General features: G+C 45.2%; 1 protein-coding gene across 1 annotated transcript in view; it reads right to left on the bottom strand.

Annotated features, from left to right (window-relative positions):
- mef2b (myocyte enhancer factor 2b) overlaps positions 1-16,461 on the bottom strand; it is a 35,775-nt gene that overhangs the window by 3,831 nt on the left and 15,483 nt on the right. The window contains exons 2-6 of the mRNA XM_046293379.1: positions 4,816-4,899; positions 4,498-4,701; positions 4,066-4,200; positions 3,615-3,804; positions 2,607-2,752 (exon numbers count right to left, since the gene is read on the bottom strand). Coding sequence (XP_046149335.1) covers positions 2,607-2,752; positions 3,615-3,804; positions 4,066-4,200; positions 4,498-4,701; positions 4,816-4,869 — 729 coding nt within the window. The 5' untranslated portion in view covers positions 4,870-4,899. The remainder of the gene's footprint in view (positions 1-2,606; positions 2,753-3,614; positions 3,805-4,065; positions 4,201-4,497; positions 4,702-4,815; positions 4,900-16,461) is intronic.

Below are 16,461 nucleotides of genomic sequence, written 5' to 3'. Positions count from 1 at the left end.
AGATGTTAGAAGAATTCTACACATTTACTTTTCGTCAGCCAACAAGATGAGTAGGCCTAACGAACAGCAAAAGCCTTAGCCTATGTCAATCTACTATCCACCATAGTACAACGGTTGACATATTCTATTGGTCAACTTGTCCTTCTGTGCGAGAAATAAATATTCCAAACATTTTCTGGGGCAGTTGTGGGTGTAGGGACAGACGCTGGAGACAAGAAGCAAGTGCAGGGAGTGAACATTTAATGAAACACGGACAGGAACAGAATATGGACAGCGTCTGGACAGGGAAACAAAAATAATGTGACACAGGGAAAAAACTGAGGAGCAGACAGATATAGAGGGGCAATCAACAAAGTAAGGGAGTCCAGGTGGGTCCAATGAGTCTTGATGTGCGTAATGATGGTGACAGGTCTGCGTAATGAAGGGCTGCCTGGCGCAAAGCGGGAGCAGGTGTGACAGTACCCTCCTTTTAGGGGTGCCACCCTGCATCCCACCTGGGCGAGCCTGATGGGCTGGCCGAGGCATGGCGCTGGACTAGCCGGCTGAGGCGTAGAAGCCCGATGAGCCGGCTGAGGCGTGGGAGCCCGATGAGCCGGCTGAGGCGTGGGAGCCCGACGAGCCGGCTGAGGCATGAAAGCCTGACGATCCCGCTGGGGCGTGGGAGCCTGATGGGCCGGCTGAGGCATGATGTGGGATAGGAGCCTGATGAGCCGGCTGAGGCGTAGGAGCCCGACGATCCGGCTGAGGCATGGCGTGGGATGTGAGCCTGCCGTTCCAACCGAGGAAAGGAAACCTCTCGAGCTAGCTAAGGCGTGGAAGCCCGACGAGCCAGCTGAGGCACCCCCTGTTTCTTCGGTCACCACCAAAAACAAAAAACAAGAACTCCCTGATGCTTCAAATAGTGGTGTAAGCATTCTGTAAGGACAGACGCTGGAGACAAGAATCAAGTACAAGGAGTGAACATTTAATGAAACACGGGCAGGAACAGAATACGGACAGCATCTGGACAGAGGAAAACAAAATGACAATAACGCTGACACGGATAACAAACTGAGGAGCAGAAAGATGTAGTGGGGCAATAAACAAAGTAAAGGAGTTCAGGTGAGTCCAATGAGTGCTGATGTGCGTAATGATGGTGACAGGTGTACGTAATGAAGGGCAGCCTGGCGCCAGAGAGGGGAAGTGGAGGAAGGCGTGACAGTGGGATGCGATAGATCCCAAATTAATACAACCACTCACATCAAAAACCTTTTAAAAGAGGCTGATGCAACAGATTAGAACATGTATCTTACAATGGTGGTAAAATATTAGGCTATTTCTTCACATTATAAGCGCAGCAATAGCAGTTGTAAGCGGATGAATGTGCTTAATTTGAATTTTAATGTCTAAAAACCGGTTTTCACTTTGTCATTATGGGGTATTGCTTGCAAATGGAATTTGTTTTATTCTATCCATTTTAGAATAAGGCTGTAACGTAACAAAACGTGGAAAAGGAGAAGGGGTCTGAATACTTTCAAAATACACTGTAAATAGCAAATGTAGGACGCTTATTCCATGGTTCATTTTCATGCCAGCCAGATAAGCTATTCTCCTGCTGTAAAGCGAAGCAATGTGCTTAATATTAGGAGTTGAGAAAGTTGAGAAATAAACTGATGGGATCCTCCTTAATAGAGGCCATCAAAACTCTGTTTTCATACGCAATTGCATAGCCTACAGAAATGTTGCGCAACATGAGCTCATGGGCTCCCATGAAGTGTTTGATTTGATTTTCAAATACATTTGCATGGATGTCAGAGTGACTAGAGGGACAATAGACTGCTGAGTACCAGGCAGTTATCAAGTTTGGTATACTACTATTGACCATCAGCAGCATCAGAGCTTGGAGAAGCCTAGTTACCGTGACTAAGCGGTTACATGGAATTTGACTGCTGTCATGCCTCGTGACTGCCGGTGTGGTGGTAATATGGTCAACGTAACATAACCCTGATCTCTGATTGGTCCCTTCATAATGACATCGTCATAACACTGCTCTCTAATTGGTCCTTCATAATGACATCAACATAATGATACTGTCATTACCCTGCTCTCTGATTGGTCAATCATAATGACATCGTCATAACCCTACTCTCTGATTGTTCCATCATAATGAAATCACCATAACCCTGCTCTCTGATTGGTCCATCATAATGACATCATCATAACCCTGCTCTCTAATTGGTCCCTAGGTAATGGCATCGTCTTAACCCTGCTCTCTGATTGGTCCCTTCGTAATAACATCGTCATAACCTTGCTCTTTAATTGGTCCCGTTGTAATGATATTGTCATAACTCCCAGTAAGACTAGCTGTCGCCATTGGCGTCGGCTAATGGGGATCCTAATAACACAAATAAAAATGTATTTGTTATTGGTCCCTTCATAATAACATCCTCATAACCCTGCTCTCTGATTGGTCCCTTTGTAATGACATTGTCATAACCCTGCTCTCTGATTGGTCCTTGATAAGGTCCATGAGTGATAGTGAAACTATATTCTATAGCCTGCAGTACTGCAAAACCTCCTGCTAACCTCTTGTTATGACTGACAAGTAGGATTTAAGAGATCCTTACAGCACTGTTGAGGTTGGCGCGAATGCCACCCATACCAGGGTGGCTCTCTGCCCGCCGGTTGTCATTGCCCAGGTTCAAAGGGGGAGGAGTCTTCATCTCCAAGGCCCGGCTCAGGTTACCATGGGAGAACATGGAGTAGCCAATACCTTTACAGAGAGAAAACAAATAGGAAGTGAGAAACAAGATGTGGGTAGAATAATGTTTCACTCACAGACAGTACACTCATTCACTCTCTCTCAATCTCTCTCACTCACTCCACCTGTAAAACAGAAGATCTTTTTTAGGATTAAACTTTATCTCTTGTAGACATGTGGCACTTCAGATTACCAAAACATACATTGTTAATGTTAACCTCATAATGGAAAATGTATTCGCACCTTAATAATAACTACATTAAGTCAGTAAGCATAAGCATTTTTTTTATTTTTACATATGTTTTGGTCTGATATGTATTGATAAAAAGGGAAAATTACAAACATCATAATGTACAGTGTAAAGCATTTCAAAATGCAGGGTTAATTGACTACATAGTTGAGCTGCGATGGCAAACCATTGAGTGGCATCCCTACTACTAACTATAGAGTATGAAAAGTGGAGTAGAGCTCAACTGAAATGACCAGCAGGTGCAACACAATCACTGCTCAGAAACCAAAGATCAGCCTCCAGACGCTGTTTCACTCGTGGGGGGGGGACTGTTTCACACAGCACATAAGTATGCACACACACACACACACACACACACACACACACACACACACACACACACACACACACACACACACACACACACACACACACACACACACACACACACACACACACACACACACACACACACACACACACACACACACACACACACACACACACACACACACACACACACTTCCTGTTTGAACAGCCAGCTGCACAGCACTGAGGTGGCCTCACATTCTGTAGGCAATCAATGACAATAATGGTACCTCTCTAGGCATGTTTGCAAAGAAGAACTAGGGGGCCAGGTCTTACCTGAGTGTGGAGACATGAAGGCAGCGTGGCTGTGGGGCCCTGCAGGGCTGACTGAGCCTGGTCTGGGGCCCATTGGCTTGAAGGCAGGGGGTCTGTGGGAGCTCAGGCTGGGGTTGGACGAGTTGGGGTATCCATTCTCACAGCCAGCAGTCACCAGGAACTGGGCCTCGGGTGAGAGCAGGGAGGGGGCCTGAGGAGAAATATGGGAGAGTGTCTGTTTCAGTTGAGATCAGAAAGTTAGGTCTATTGCAGCTGCATTGTACTGCTAAAGTATCTCTTTAAGTACAAAATGTGCTCACTGAGTCAAATTAATGGTTTGACCGTTCAATAGAATCATTTTCTCAAACTGCCATTCTTCACTGAATACAATAAATCAATGAAACAGCTTTAGTCCATTTACAGCCTTTGGCTCAGACGGCATGTGTTTCATAAGACAAGTGTGAGTAGTTACATAGTAGCGCTGGCGGGCCAGGGAGAGGTCCATGCCCTCGCTTAGTGGACCGAACTTCTCTGCTGCAACCTGCATGGGCTCCTCAGTGTCCAGCAGCTCTGTCCCGTCCAGACCCAGGCCTTTCCTCCGCAGAGTCTACAGCAACAGCACAGAGAAAAGAGCAGCACACAGACATTACCTCAAGGATACCACAGCCTGTTTATACTATTGCCTCTTTGGGATGACCTAATGATACAGAAGTGGGCTGTACCAACATTGTTTTTTCAATGCGTTATAGGGTTGCCCAAGTAAGCATTTCATAAGCTTAAGCAACATCAAAGCTATCTCAACTTCATTGGGAATTAATTGGAACCTTGGACATAACAAATGACTATACATACATACTGTATAGGAGAACATGTGTAATGTGTGGACCTAGTAATGTATTTATACCTCCATTATGTCTGTGTTGGTCCTACTCTCGTGAGGCTCGCTGTACTCTGTGTACTTGAGTAGGACCTTGTCCATGTCAGTGCTGGCGTACTGGAACAGACGGTTGGTGCTGTTGAAGATGATGAGGGCAATCTCACAGTCACACAACACACTCAGCTCATACGCCTTCTTCATCAGGCCAAACTTACGCTTGGTGAAAGTAACCTGGGGACAGAAACATATTGGTTCAATGTATTATTTATCATGTGGGACTGTTTAACTAAACCATGGCAAATACAATAATGATGGAAAGTGATAGAAATAATCAAAGAGTTGTACCTGTCTATTCCGCTGGTCCAGGATACGAGAGATTTGTATTTTTTTCCTTCCCATTGTGATCGCAGTCTGACAGGTGGCTTTACACTGTGAAAAAATATCACATTTTCATCAAAACTCAATCATTTTAACTCATCACCTTTTCATCACATAATAGAGAGAACATTTCACCAGGATTTTATTTATTTCACCTTTATTTAACCAGGTAGGCAAGTTGAGAACAAGTTCTCATTTACAATTGCGACCTGGCCAAGATAAAGCAAAGCAGTTTGACAGATACAACGACACAGAGTTACACATGGAGTAAAACAAACATACAGTCAATAATACAGTATAAACAAGTCTATATACAATGTGAGCAAATGAGGTGAGAAGGGAGGTAAAGGCAAAAAAGGCCATGGTGGTCCTTCTGTAGCTCAGTTGGTAGAGCATGGCGCTTGTAACGCCAGGGCAGTGGGTTTGATTCCCGGGACCACCCATACGTAGAATGTATGCACACATGACTGTAAGTCGCATATATTTGTTTTTTATTTATAAAGTAAATACAATATAGCAAGTAAAACACTGGAATGGTAGTTTTGCAATGGGAAGAATGTGCAAAGTAGAAATAAAAACAATGGGGTGCAAAGGAGCAAAATAAATAAATAAATTAAATACAGTTGGGAAAGAGGTAGTTGTTTGGGCTAAATTATAGGTGGGCTATGTACAGGTGCAGTAATCTGTAAGATGCTCTGACAGTTGGTGCTTAAAGCTAGTGAGGGAGATAAGTGTTTCCAGTTTCAGAGATTTTTGCAGTTCGTTCCAGTCACTGGCAGCAGAGAACTGGAAGGAGAGGCGGCCAAAGAAAGAATTGGTTTTGGGGGTGACCAGAGAGATATACCTGCTGGAGCGTGTGCTACAGGTGGGAGATGCTATGGTGACCAGCGAGCTGAGATAAGGGGGGACTTTACCTAGCAGGGTCTTGTAGATGACATGGAGCCAGTGGGTTTGGCGACGAGTATGAAGCGAGGGCCAGCCAACGAGAGCGTACAGGTCGCAATGGTGAGTAGTGGGGCTTTGGTGACAAAACGGATTGCACTGTGATAGACTGCATCCAATTTGTTGAGTAATGTATTGGAGGCTATTTTGTAAATGACATCGCCAAAGTCGAGGATTGGTAGGATGGTCAGTTTTACAAGGGTATGTTTGGCAGCATGAGTGAAGGATGCTTTGTTGCGAAATAGGAAGCCAATTCTAGATTTAACTTTGGATTGGAGATGTTTGATATGGGTCTGGAAGGAGAGTTTACAGTCTAACCAGACACCTAAGTATTTGTAGTTGTACACGTATTCTAAGTCAGAGCCGTCCAGAGTAGTGATGTTGGACAGGCGGGTAGGTGCAGGTAGCGATCGGTTGAAGAGCATGGATTTAGTTTTACTTGTATTTAAGAGCAATTGGAGGCCACGGAAGGAGAGTTGTATGGCATTGAAGCTTGCCTGGAGGGTTGTTAACACAGTGTCCAAAGAAGGGCCGGAAGTATACAGAATGGTGTCGTCTGCGTAGAGGTGGATCAGGGACTCACCAGCAGCAAGAGCGACCTCATTGATGTATACAGAGAAGAGAGTCGGTCCAAGAATTGAACCCTGTGGCACCCCCATAGAGACTGCCAGAGGTCCGGACAGCAGACCCTCCGATTTGACACACTGAACTCTATCAGAGAAGTAGTTGGTGAACCAGGCGAGGCAATCATTTGAGAAACCAAGGCTGTTGAGTCTGCCGATGAGGATGTGGTGGTTGACAGAATCGAAAGCCTTGGCCAGATCAATGAATACGGCTGCACAGTAATGTTTCTTATCGATGGCGGTTAAGATATCGTTTAGGACCTTGAGCGTGGCTGAGGTGCACCCATGACCAGCTCTGAAACCAGATTGCATAGCAGAGAAGGTATGGTGAGATTCGAAATGGTCGGTAATCTGTTTGTTGACTTGGCTTTCGAAGACCTTAGAAAGGCATGGTAGGATAGATATAGATCTGTAGCAGTTTGGGTCAAGAGTGTCCCCCCCCTTTGAAGAGGGGGATGACCGCAGCTGCTTTCCAATCTTTGGGAATCTCAGACGACACGAAAGAGAGGTTGAACAGGCTAGTAATAGGCGTGGCAACAATTTCGGCAGATAATTTTAGAAAGAAAGGGTCCAGATTGTCTAGCCCGGCTGATTTGTAGGGGTCCAGATTTTTCAGCTCTTTCAGAACATCAGCTGAATGGATTTGGGAGAAGGAGAAATGGGGAAGGCTTGGGCGAGTTGCTGTTGGGGGTGCAGTGCTGTTGACCGGGGTAGGAGTAGCCAGGTGGAAAGCATGGCCAGCCGTAGAAAAATGCTTATTGAAATTCTCAATTATGGTGGATTTATCAGTGGTGACAGTGTTTCCTATCTTCAGTGCAGTGGGCAGCTGGGAGGAGGTGTTCTTATTCTCCATGGACTTCACAGTGTCCCAGAACTTTTTTGAGTTAGTGTTGCAGGAAGCAAATTTCTGCTTGAAAAAGCTAGCCTTGGCTTTTCTAACTGCCTGTGTATAACGGTTTCTAGCTTCCCTGAATAGCTGCATATCACGGGGGCTGTTCGATGCTAATGCAGAACGCCATAGGATGTTTTTGTGTTGGTTAAGGGCAGTCAGGTCTGGGGAGAACCAAGGGCTATATCTGTTCCTGGTTATAAATTTCTTGAATGGGGCATGTTTATTTAAGATGGTTAGGAAGGCATTTAAAAAAAATATCCAGGCATCCTCTACTGACGGGATGATATCAATATCCTTCCAGGATACCCCGGCCAGGTCGATTAGAAAGGCCTGCTCGCTGATGTGTTTCAGGGAGCGTTTTACAGTGATGAGTGGAGGTTGTTTGACCGCTGACCCATTACGGATGCAGGCAATGAGGCAGTGATCGCTGAGATCTTGATTGAAGACAGCAGAGGTGTATTTAGAGGGGAAGTTGGTTAGGATGATATCTATGAGGGTGCCCGTGTTTAAGGCTTTGGGGGGGTACCTGGTAGGTTCATTGATAATTTGAGTGAGATTGAGGGCATCAAGTTTAGATTGTAGGATGGCTGGGGTGTTAAGCATGTTCCAGTTTAGGTCGCCTAGCAGCACGAGCTCTGAAGATAGATGGGGGGCAATCAGTTCACATATGGTGTCCAGAGCACAGCTGGGGGCAGAGGGTGGTCTATAGCAGGCAGCAACGGTGAGAGACTTGTTTTTAGAGAGGTGGATTTTTAGAAGTAGAAGTTCAAATTGTTTGGGTACAGACCTGGATAGTAGGACAGAACTCTGCAGGCTATCTTTGCAGTAGATTGCAACACCGCCCCCTTTGGCAGTTCTATCTTGTCTGAAAATTTTGTCATTTGGAATTAAAATTTCAGAATTTTTGGTGGTCTTCCTAAGCCATGATTCAGACACAGCTAGAACATCCGGGTTGGCAGAGTGTGCTAAAGCAGTGAATAGAACAAACTTAGGGAGGAGGCTTCTAATGTTAACATGCATGAAACCAAGGCTATTACGGTTACAGAAGTAATCAAAAGAGAGCGCCTGGGGAATAGGAGTGGAGCTAGGCATTGCAGGGCCTGGATTCACCTCTACATCGCCAGAGGAACATAGGAGGAGAAGAATAAGGGTACGGCTAAAAGCAATAAGAATTGGTCGTCTATAACGTCTGGAACAGAGAGTAAAAGGAGGTTTCTGGGGGCGATAAAATAGCATCAAGGTATAATGTACAGACAAAGGTATGGTAGGATGTGAATACAGTGGAGGTAAACCTAGGTATTGAGTCATGAAGAGAGAGATATTGTCTCTAGAAACATCATTGAAACCAGGAGATGTCATTGCGATAAATAATCTCTTATAGATCACATGGCAACATCAACAAACAATTACACAATCGAACCTGACAAACTTTCAAAAAGCAAACCATATGGTTGAGACCACTGCACTTTAGTATTTTATTAGGATCCCCATTAGCTGTTCAAAAGCGGCAGCTACTCTTCCTGGGGTCCACACAAAACATGAAACGTGACATAATAAAGAACATTAATAGACAAGAACAGCTCAAGGACAGAACTACATACACATAAAAAAGGCACACGTAGCCTACATATCAATACCTACACACAAACTATCTAGGTCAAATAGGGGAGAGGCATTGTGCCGTAATTCTTTAAACCAGGTTTGCTGTTTATTTGAGCAATATGAGATGGAACGGAGTTCCATGCAATAATGGCTCTATGTAATACTCTGCGCTTTCTTGAATTTGTTCTGGATTTGGGGACTGTGTAAATACCCCTTCTTGTGGGGTAAGTGTGTGTGTCAGAGCTGTAAGTTGACTATGCAAACCATTTGGGATTTTCAACACATTAATGTTTCTTACAAAAAGAAGAAGTGATGCAGTCAGTCTCTCCTCAACTCTTAGCCAATGGAGACTGGCATGCATAGTTTTTTATATTAGCCCTCTGATTACAATGAAGAGCAAGATGTGCCACTGTTCTGGGCCAGCTGCAGCTTATCTAGGTCTTTCCTTGCAGCACTCAACCCCAAGACTGGACAATAATCAAGATAAGACAAAACAAGAGCCTGCAGGACTTGCTTTTTGGAGTGTGGTGTCAAATAAGCAGAGCATCTCTTTATTATGGACAGACCTCTCCCAATCTTTTCACCCATTTAATCTATATGTTTTGACAATGACCGTTTACAATCTAAGGTAACGCCAACTAATTTAGTCTCCTCAACTTGTTCAACAGCCACACCATTCATTACCAGATTCAACTGAGGTCTAGAACTTAGGGAATTATTTGTACCAAATACAATGCTCTTAGTTTTAGAAATGTTCAGGAGCAGTGTATTACTGGCCACTCATTTGAAAACAGACTGCAACTCTTTGTTAACTTCTTATGGCTGGGGAGCAGTATTGAGTAGCTTGGATGAATAAGATGCCCAGAGTAAACGGCATGCTACTCAGGCCCGGAAGCTAAGATATGCATAGTATTAGTATATTTGGATAGAAAATACTCTGAAGTTTCTAAAACTGTTTGAATGATGTCTGTCAGGCAAAAATCTGAGAAATCTGAGGTTTGTAGGTTTTCAAGTCTTTGCCTATCCAAGATACAGTGTACATTTGGTCCGATTGCACTTCCTAAGGCTTCCACTAGATATCAATAGTCTTTAGAACCTTGTTTCATGCTTCTACTATTGAAGGGGAGCGAATAAGAGCTGTTTGAACCAGGGTTCTGGCAGAATGTTGCGGATGACACAACAGTGGTAGGCTTGATTACCAACAACGACGACGAGACGGCCTACAGGGAGGAGGTGAGGGCCCTCGGAGTGTGGTGTCAGGAAAATAACCTCACACTCAACGTCAACAAAACTAAGGAGATGATTGTGGGCTTCAGGAAACAGCAGAGGAACACCCCCCTATCCACATCGATGGAACAGTAGTGGAGAGGGTAGTAAGTTTTAAGTTCCTCGGCATACACATCACAGACAAACTGAATTGGTCCACCCACACAGACAGCATCATGAAGAAGGCGCAGCAGCGCCTCTTCAACCTCAGGAGGCTGAGGAAATTTGGCCTGTCACCAAAAGCACTCACAAACTTCTACAGATGCACAATCGAGAACATCCTGTCGGGCTGTATCACCGCCTGGTACGGCAACTGCTCCGCCCACAAACGTAAGGCTCTCCAGAGGGTAGTGAGGTCTGCACAACGCATCACCGGGGGCAAACTACCTGCCCTCCAGGACACCACACCACCCGATGTCACAGGAAGGCCATAAAGATCATCAAGGACAACAACCACCCGAGCCATTGCCTGTTCACCCCGCTATCATCCAGAAGGCGAGGTCAGTACAGGTGCATCAAAGCTGGGACCGAGAGACTGAAAAACAGCTTCTATCTCAAGGCCATCAGACTGTTAAACAGCCACCACTAACATTGAGTGGCTGCTGCCAACACACTGACCCAACTCCAGCCACTTTAATAATGGAAATGATGTAAAATATATCACTAGCCACTTTAAACAATGCTACCTAATATAATGTTTACATACCCTACATTATTCATCTCATATGTATTCGTATATACTGTACTCTATATCATCTACTGCATCCTTATGTAATACATGTATCACTAGCCACTTTAACTATGCCACTTTGTTTACATACTCATCTCATGTATATACTGCACTCAATACCATCTACTGTATCTTGCCTATGCTGCTCTGTACCATCACTCATTCATATATATTTATGTACATATTCTTTATCCCCTTACACTTGTGTCTATAAGGTAGTAGTTTTGGAATTGTTAGCTAGATTACTTGTTGGTTATTACTGCATTGTCAGAACTAGAAGCACAAGCATTTCGCTACACTCACACTAACATCTGCTAACCATGTGTATGTGACAATTAACATTTGATTTGATGATTTTATCCTTCCTGTTTGGCCCTGTCCGGGAGTGTCCTCAGATGGGGCCACAGTGTCTCCTGTCCCCTCCTGTCTCAGCCTCCAGTATTTATGCTGCAGTAGTTTGTGTCGGGGGGCTAGGGTCAGTTTGTTATATCTGGAGTACTTCTCCTGTCCTATTCGGTGTCCTGTGTGAATCTAAGTGTGCGTTCTCTAATTCTCTCCTTCTTTTTTTCTCTCTCAGAGGACCTGAGCCCTAGGACCATGCCCCAGGACTACCTGACATGATGACTCCTTGCTGTCCCCAGTCCACCTGGCCATGCTGCTGCTCCAGTTTCAACTGTTCTGACCATGCTGGTCATTTATGAACATTTGAACATCTTGGCCATGTTCTGTTTCAACTGTTCTGCCGTGCCCCAGGACTACCTGACATGATGATGTCCCCGTCCACCATGCTGGTCATTTATGCTGAACATTTGAACATCTTGGCCATGTTCTGTTATAATCTCCACCCGGCACAGCCAGAAGAGGACGGGCCACCCCACATATGCTCTCTCTAATTCTCTCTTTCTTTCTCTCTCTCGGAGGACCTGAGCCCTAGGACCGTGCCCCAGGACTACCTGACATGATGACTCCTTGCTGTCCCCGGTCCACCTGACTGTGCTGCTGCTCCAGTTTCAACTGTTCTGCCTTGTTATTATTCGACCATGCTGGTCATTTATGAACATTTGAACATCTTGGCCATGTTCTGTTATAATCTCCACCCGGCACAGCCAGAAGAGGACTGGCCACCCCACATAGCCTGGTTCCTCTCTAGGTTTCTTCCTAGGTTTTGGCCTTTCTAGGGAGTTTTTCCTAGCCATCGTGCTTCTACACCTGCATTGCTTGTTGTTTGGGGTTTTAGGTTGGGTTTTAGGTTGGGTTTCTGGACTGTGCTTGCGTTGTGCATTTGGAGTACAGAACTAAATGAGCGGATGAAAAGGAGGTATTTGGACATAAATTATGGACTTTATCGAACAAAACAAACATTTATTGTGGAACTGAGATTCATGGGAGTGCATTCCGATGAAGATAATCAAAGGTAAGTGAATATTTAGAATGCTATTTCTGACTTTTGTTGACTCCACAACATGACGGGTATCTGTATGGTGGCTGAGCGCTGTACTCAGATTATCGCATGGTGTGCTTTTGCAAATAAGCTTTTTGAAATCTGACACAGCGGTTGCATTAAGGAGAAGAATATCTTTAACCTCTTGCTTCTACCTGGCACGCAGGCGTCCCATCTAGAGCTCTGGAAATGCAAATGCGCTACGCTAAATGCTAATAGTATTAGTTAAAACTCAAACGTTCATTAAAATACACATGCAGGGTATTGAATTAAAGCTACACTCGTTGTGAATCCAGGCAACAAGTCAGATTTCTAAAATGTTTTACGGCGAAAACATAGCACATATTTATGTCAAACCACCACCGCAGACATAGCTCATTAGCATAGCCAAGTAGGAAAAAATATGCAATCAACAAACGCAGGATTAAAAAAAGAATCATTTCACTAACCTTTTGAAATCTTCATCAGATGACAGTAATATAACATGTTACACAGTACATTCATTTTTTTTCAATAATCTGCAATATATATCCATAAATCTCTGTTTACAATGACGCATTGTAAATCAAAAAATGCTACTAAAATGTCAGGAGAAATGAAATAGCTCCGGCAGATAACGTCAGCTAACAAGGAATACACATCATAAACTTTGACTAAATATGCATGTTTTACATATGTATAGGAAGATACACTTCTTCTAAATGCAAACGCTTTGTTACATTTATTTTTAACGTTACAGTTTGCGTTTACTAGGCTATACTAGGAGTCGGCGCTCCAAATGTATCATTATGCCTCCTCTATCTTGGAGTCGACAGAAACCCAAAATTAACACATACATATTCCCTTACCTTTGCTGTTCTTCCATCAAAAGACCTGGAAGGGATTATACTCACCAAAACAGCGTTTAGTTTTCAAGTCTGCATCTTTCGGTTCTCAAAATAGCCACTTTTCGGTCGGAATGTAGGCAAAATTCAAGTGGATGCGCACCAAAACGTCGAAATTATATATTATTGTCATGTTTTGTCATATATTGTCTTGTCATTATGCTTTCCCTTCTGTTCGTTTCCCCCTGCTGGTCTTATTAGGTTCGTTCCCTCTTTCTATCCCTCTCTCTCCCCCTCCCTCTCTCACTCTCTCGCTCTCTCTTCTCTCTATCGTTCCGTTCCTGCTCCCAGCTGTTCCTATTCCCCTAATCAATCATTTAGTCTTCCCACACCTGTTCCCGATCCTTTCCCCTGATTAGAGTCCCTATTTCTTCCTTTGTTTTCCGTTCCTGTCCTGTCGGATCCTTGTATGTATTGGTCACCGTGCTGTGTTTGTGTATCGCCCAGTCGTGTCGTGTTTCCCTCAGATGCTGCGTGGTGAGCAGGTGTCTGAGTCTGCTAGGTTCAAGTGCCTTCCCGAGGCTACCTGCTGTTCAAGATCGAGTCTCCAGTCGGTTCTCGTCATTACGAGTGGAAGTTGTGTTTTTTGATTGTATTTTACTTTACTGGATTAAAGACTCTGTTTTCGCCAAGTCGCTTTTGGGTCCTCATTCACCTGCATAACAGAAGGATCCGACCAAGAATGGACCCAGCGACTATGGATTCTCTCTACTCTACTCTCGAGTTCCAGGGAGCGATGCTCGGCAGACACGAGCAGGAATTGTCTGCTGCTCGGCATGCCGTTGAGACCCTGGCCGCTCAGGTCTCCGACCTCTCAAGACAGTATCAGAGTCTTCGTCTCGTGTCACCAGCTACTTCCGGTTCTTCCGAGCCTCCGGAACCTAGGGTTAATAACCCACCTTGTTATTCTGGGCAGCCCACTGAGTGCCGCTCCTTTCTCACCCAGTGTGATATCGTGTTCTCTCTCCAACCCAACACATACTCAAGAGAGAGAGCTCGGATTGCCTACGTCATATCACTCCTTACTGGTCGGGCTCGGCAGTGGGGCACAGCTATCTGGGAGGCAAGCGCTGAGTGTACTAACAATTATCTGAACTTTAAAGAGGAGATGATAAGGGTTTTGATCGCTCAGTTTTTGGGAAAGAAGCTTCCTGGTCCCTGTCTTCCCTATGTCAAGGTAATCGATCCATAACGGATTACTCAATAGAGTTTCGCACTCTTGCTGCCTCCAGTAACTGGAACGAGCAGGCGTTGCTCGCTCGTTTTCTGGAGGGACTCCACGCTAAGGTTAAGGATGAGATTCTCTCTCGGGAGGTTCCATCCAGCGTGGATTCTTTGATTGAACTCGCTATTCGCATTGAACGACGGGTAGATCTTCGTCACCGAGCTCATAGAAGAGAGCTCGCGTTAACTGTGTCTCCCCTCTCTCCGACACTACCGTCTTTCCCCACTGACTCAGGTGTTGAGCCCATGCAGCTGGGGGTATTCGCATCTCGACTAAGGAGAGGGAACGGAGAATCACCAACCGCCTCTGTCTCTATTGCGGTTCCGCTGGTCATTTTGTCATTTCATGTCCAGTTAAAGGCCAGAGCTCATCAGTAAGCGGAGGGCGACTGATAAGCGCTACTAGACGGTCCTCTCCGTCAAGTACATGTACTACTTTACCGGTCCATCTACGCTGGACCGGATCGGCAGCATCCTGCAGTGCATTAATAGACTCTGGGGCAGAGGGCTGTTTTATGGACGAAGCCTGGGCGCGGGAACATGACATTCCTCTCAGACAGTTAGGGAGCCCACGGTCATGTTTGCCTTGGATGGTAGTCCTCTCCCCAGTATATTATATGAAACACTACCTTTAACCCTCACTGTATCTGGTAACCATAGTGAGACCATTTCTTTTTGATTTTTGTTCACCTTTTACACCTGTTGTTTTGGGTCATCCCTGGCTAGTGTGTCATAATCCTTCTTTTGATTGGTCTAGTGGTTCTGTCCTTTCCTGGAGCGTTTCTTGTCATGTGAAGTGTTTAATGTCTGCTATTTCTCCTGTTTGTTCTGTCCCCTCTTCTCAGGAGGAACCTGGTGATTTGACAGGAGTGCCGGAGGAATATCATGGTCTGCGCACGGTCTTCAGTCGGTCCAGAACCAACTCCCTTCCTCCTCACCGGTCGTATGATTGTTGTTCTGATCTCTTTAAGAAGCGTTTTGCATCCGCTCCTATCCTTGTTGCACCTGACGTCACTAAACAGTTTTTTGTTGAGGTTGACGCGTCGGGGTGGGCGTGGGAGCCATTCTGTCCCAGCGCTCCGATACTGACGATGGGGTCCACCCTTGTGCGTATTTTTCTGCTTCTGCTCCTGGTCTTGCTGGGTCTCAGTCTGTTCCCTGCCATCGCATCTCTCCTGTTCTTGTTCCTGCCCTTGCTGTGTCTCAGTCTGTCCCTAGTTGTTACTCTCCTGGCCTGTTTGGTCCTGTTTGCTCTAAAGTTTTCAGTTCTCTACCCGTGTCTCATTTTTTTTTTAGAGTAGTACCCTAGTTTCCCTTTTTTTCCGTTTTTCGTTACGGTCCTGAGGAGAGGAGTTGGGTTCTTTCTCGGGACGTGCTGGACCATTTGATCTATGATTTCCTCCGTTGCCGCCAGTGTTCCTCCTCGAGAGCGCCAGGAGGCGCTCGGTGAGTGGGGGTACTGTCATGTTTTGTCATATATTGTCTTGTCATTATGCTTTCCCTTCTGTTCGTTTCCCCCTGCTGGTCTTATTAGGTTCGTTCCCTCTTTCTATCCCTCTCTCTCCCCCTCCCTCTCTCACTCTCTCGCTCTCTCTTCTCTCTATCGTTCCGTTCCTGCTCCCAGCTGTTCCTATTCCCCTAATCAATCATTTAGTCTTCCCACACCTGTTCCCGATCCTTTCCCCTGATTAGAGTCCCTATTTCTTCCTTTGTTTTCCGTTCCTGTCCTGTCGGATCCTTGTATGTATTGGTCACCGTGCTGTGTTTGTGTATCGCCCAGTCGTGTCGTGTTTCCCTCAGATGCTGCGTGGTGAGCAGGTGTCTGAGTCTGCTAGGTTCAAGTGCCTTCCCGAGGCTACCTGCTGTTCAAGATCGAGTCTCCAGTCGGTTCTCGTCATTACGAGTGGAAGTTGTGTTTTTTGATTGTATTTTACTTTACTGGATTAAAGACTCTGTTTTCGCCAAGTCGCTTTTGGGTCCTCATTCACCTGCATAACAATTATATGTCG

This window comes from Oncorhynchus gorbuscha, linkage group LG02, assembly GCF_021184085.1.
Source record: "Oncorhynchus gorbuscha isolate QuinsamMale2020 ecotype Even-year linkage group LG02, OgorEven_v1.0, whole genome shotgun sequence".
In the NCBI taxonomy this organism is placed as follows: Eukaryota; Metazoa; Chordata; class Actinopteri; order Salmoniformes; family Salmonidae; genus Oncorhynchus; species Oncorhynchus gorbuscha.
Note: the sequence above shows the minus strand (reverse complement) of the source record. Positions and strands in the feature narration are given on the sequence as shown.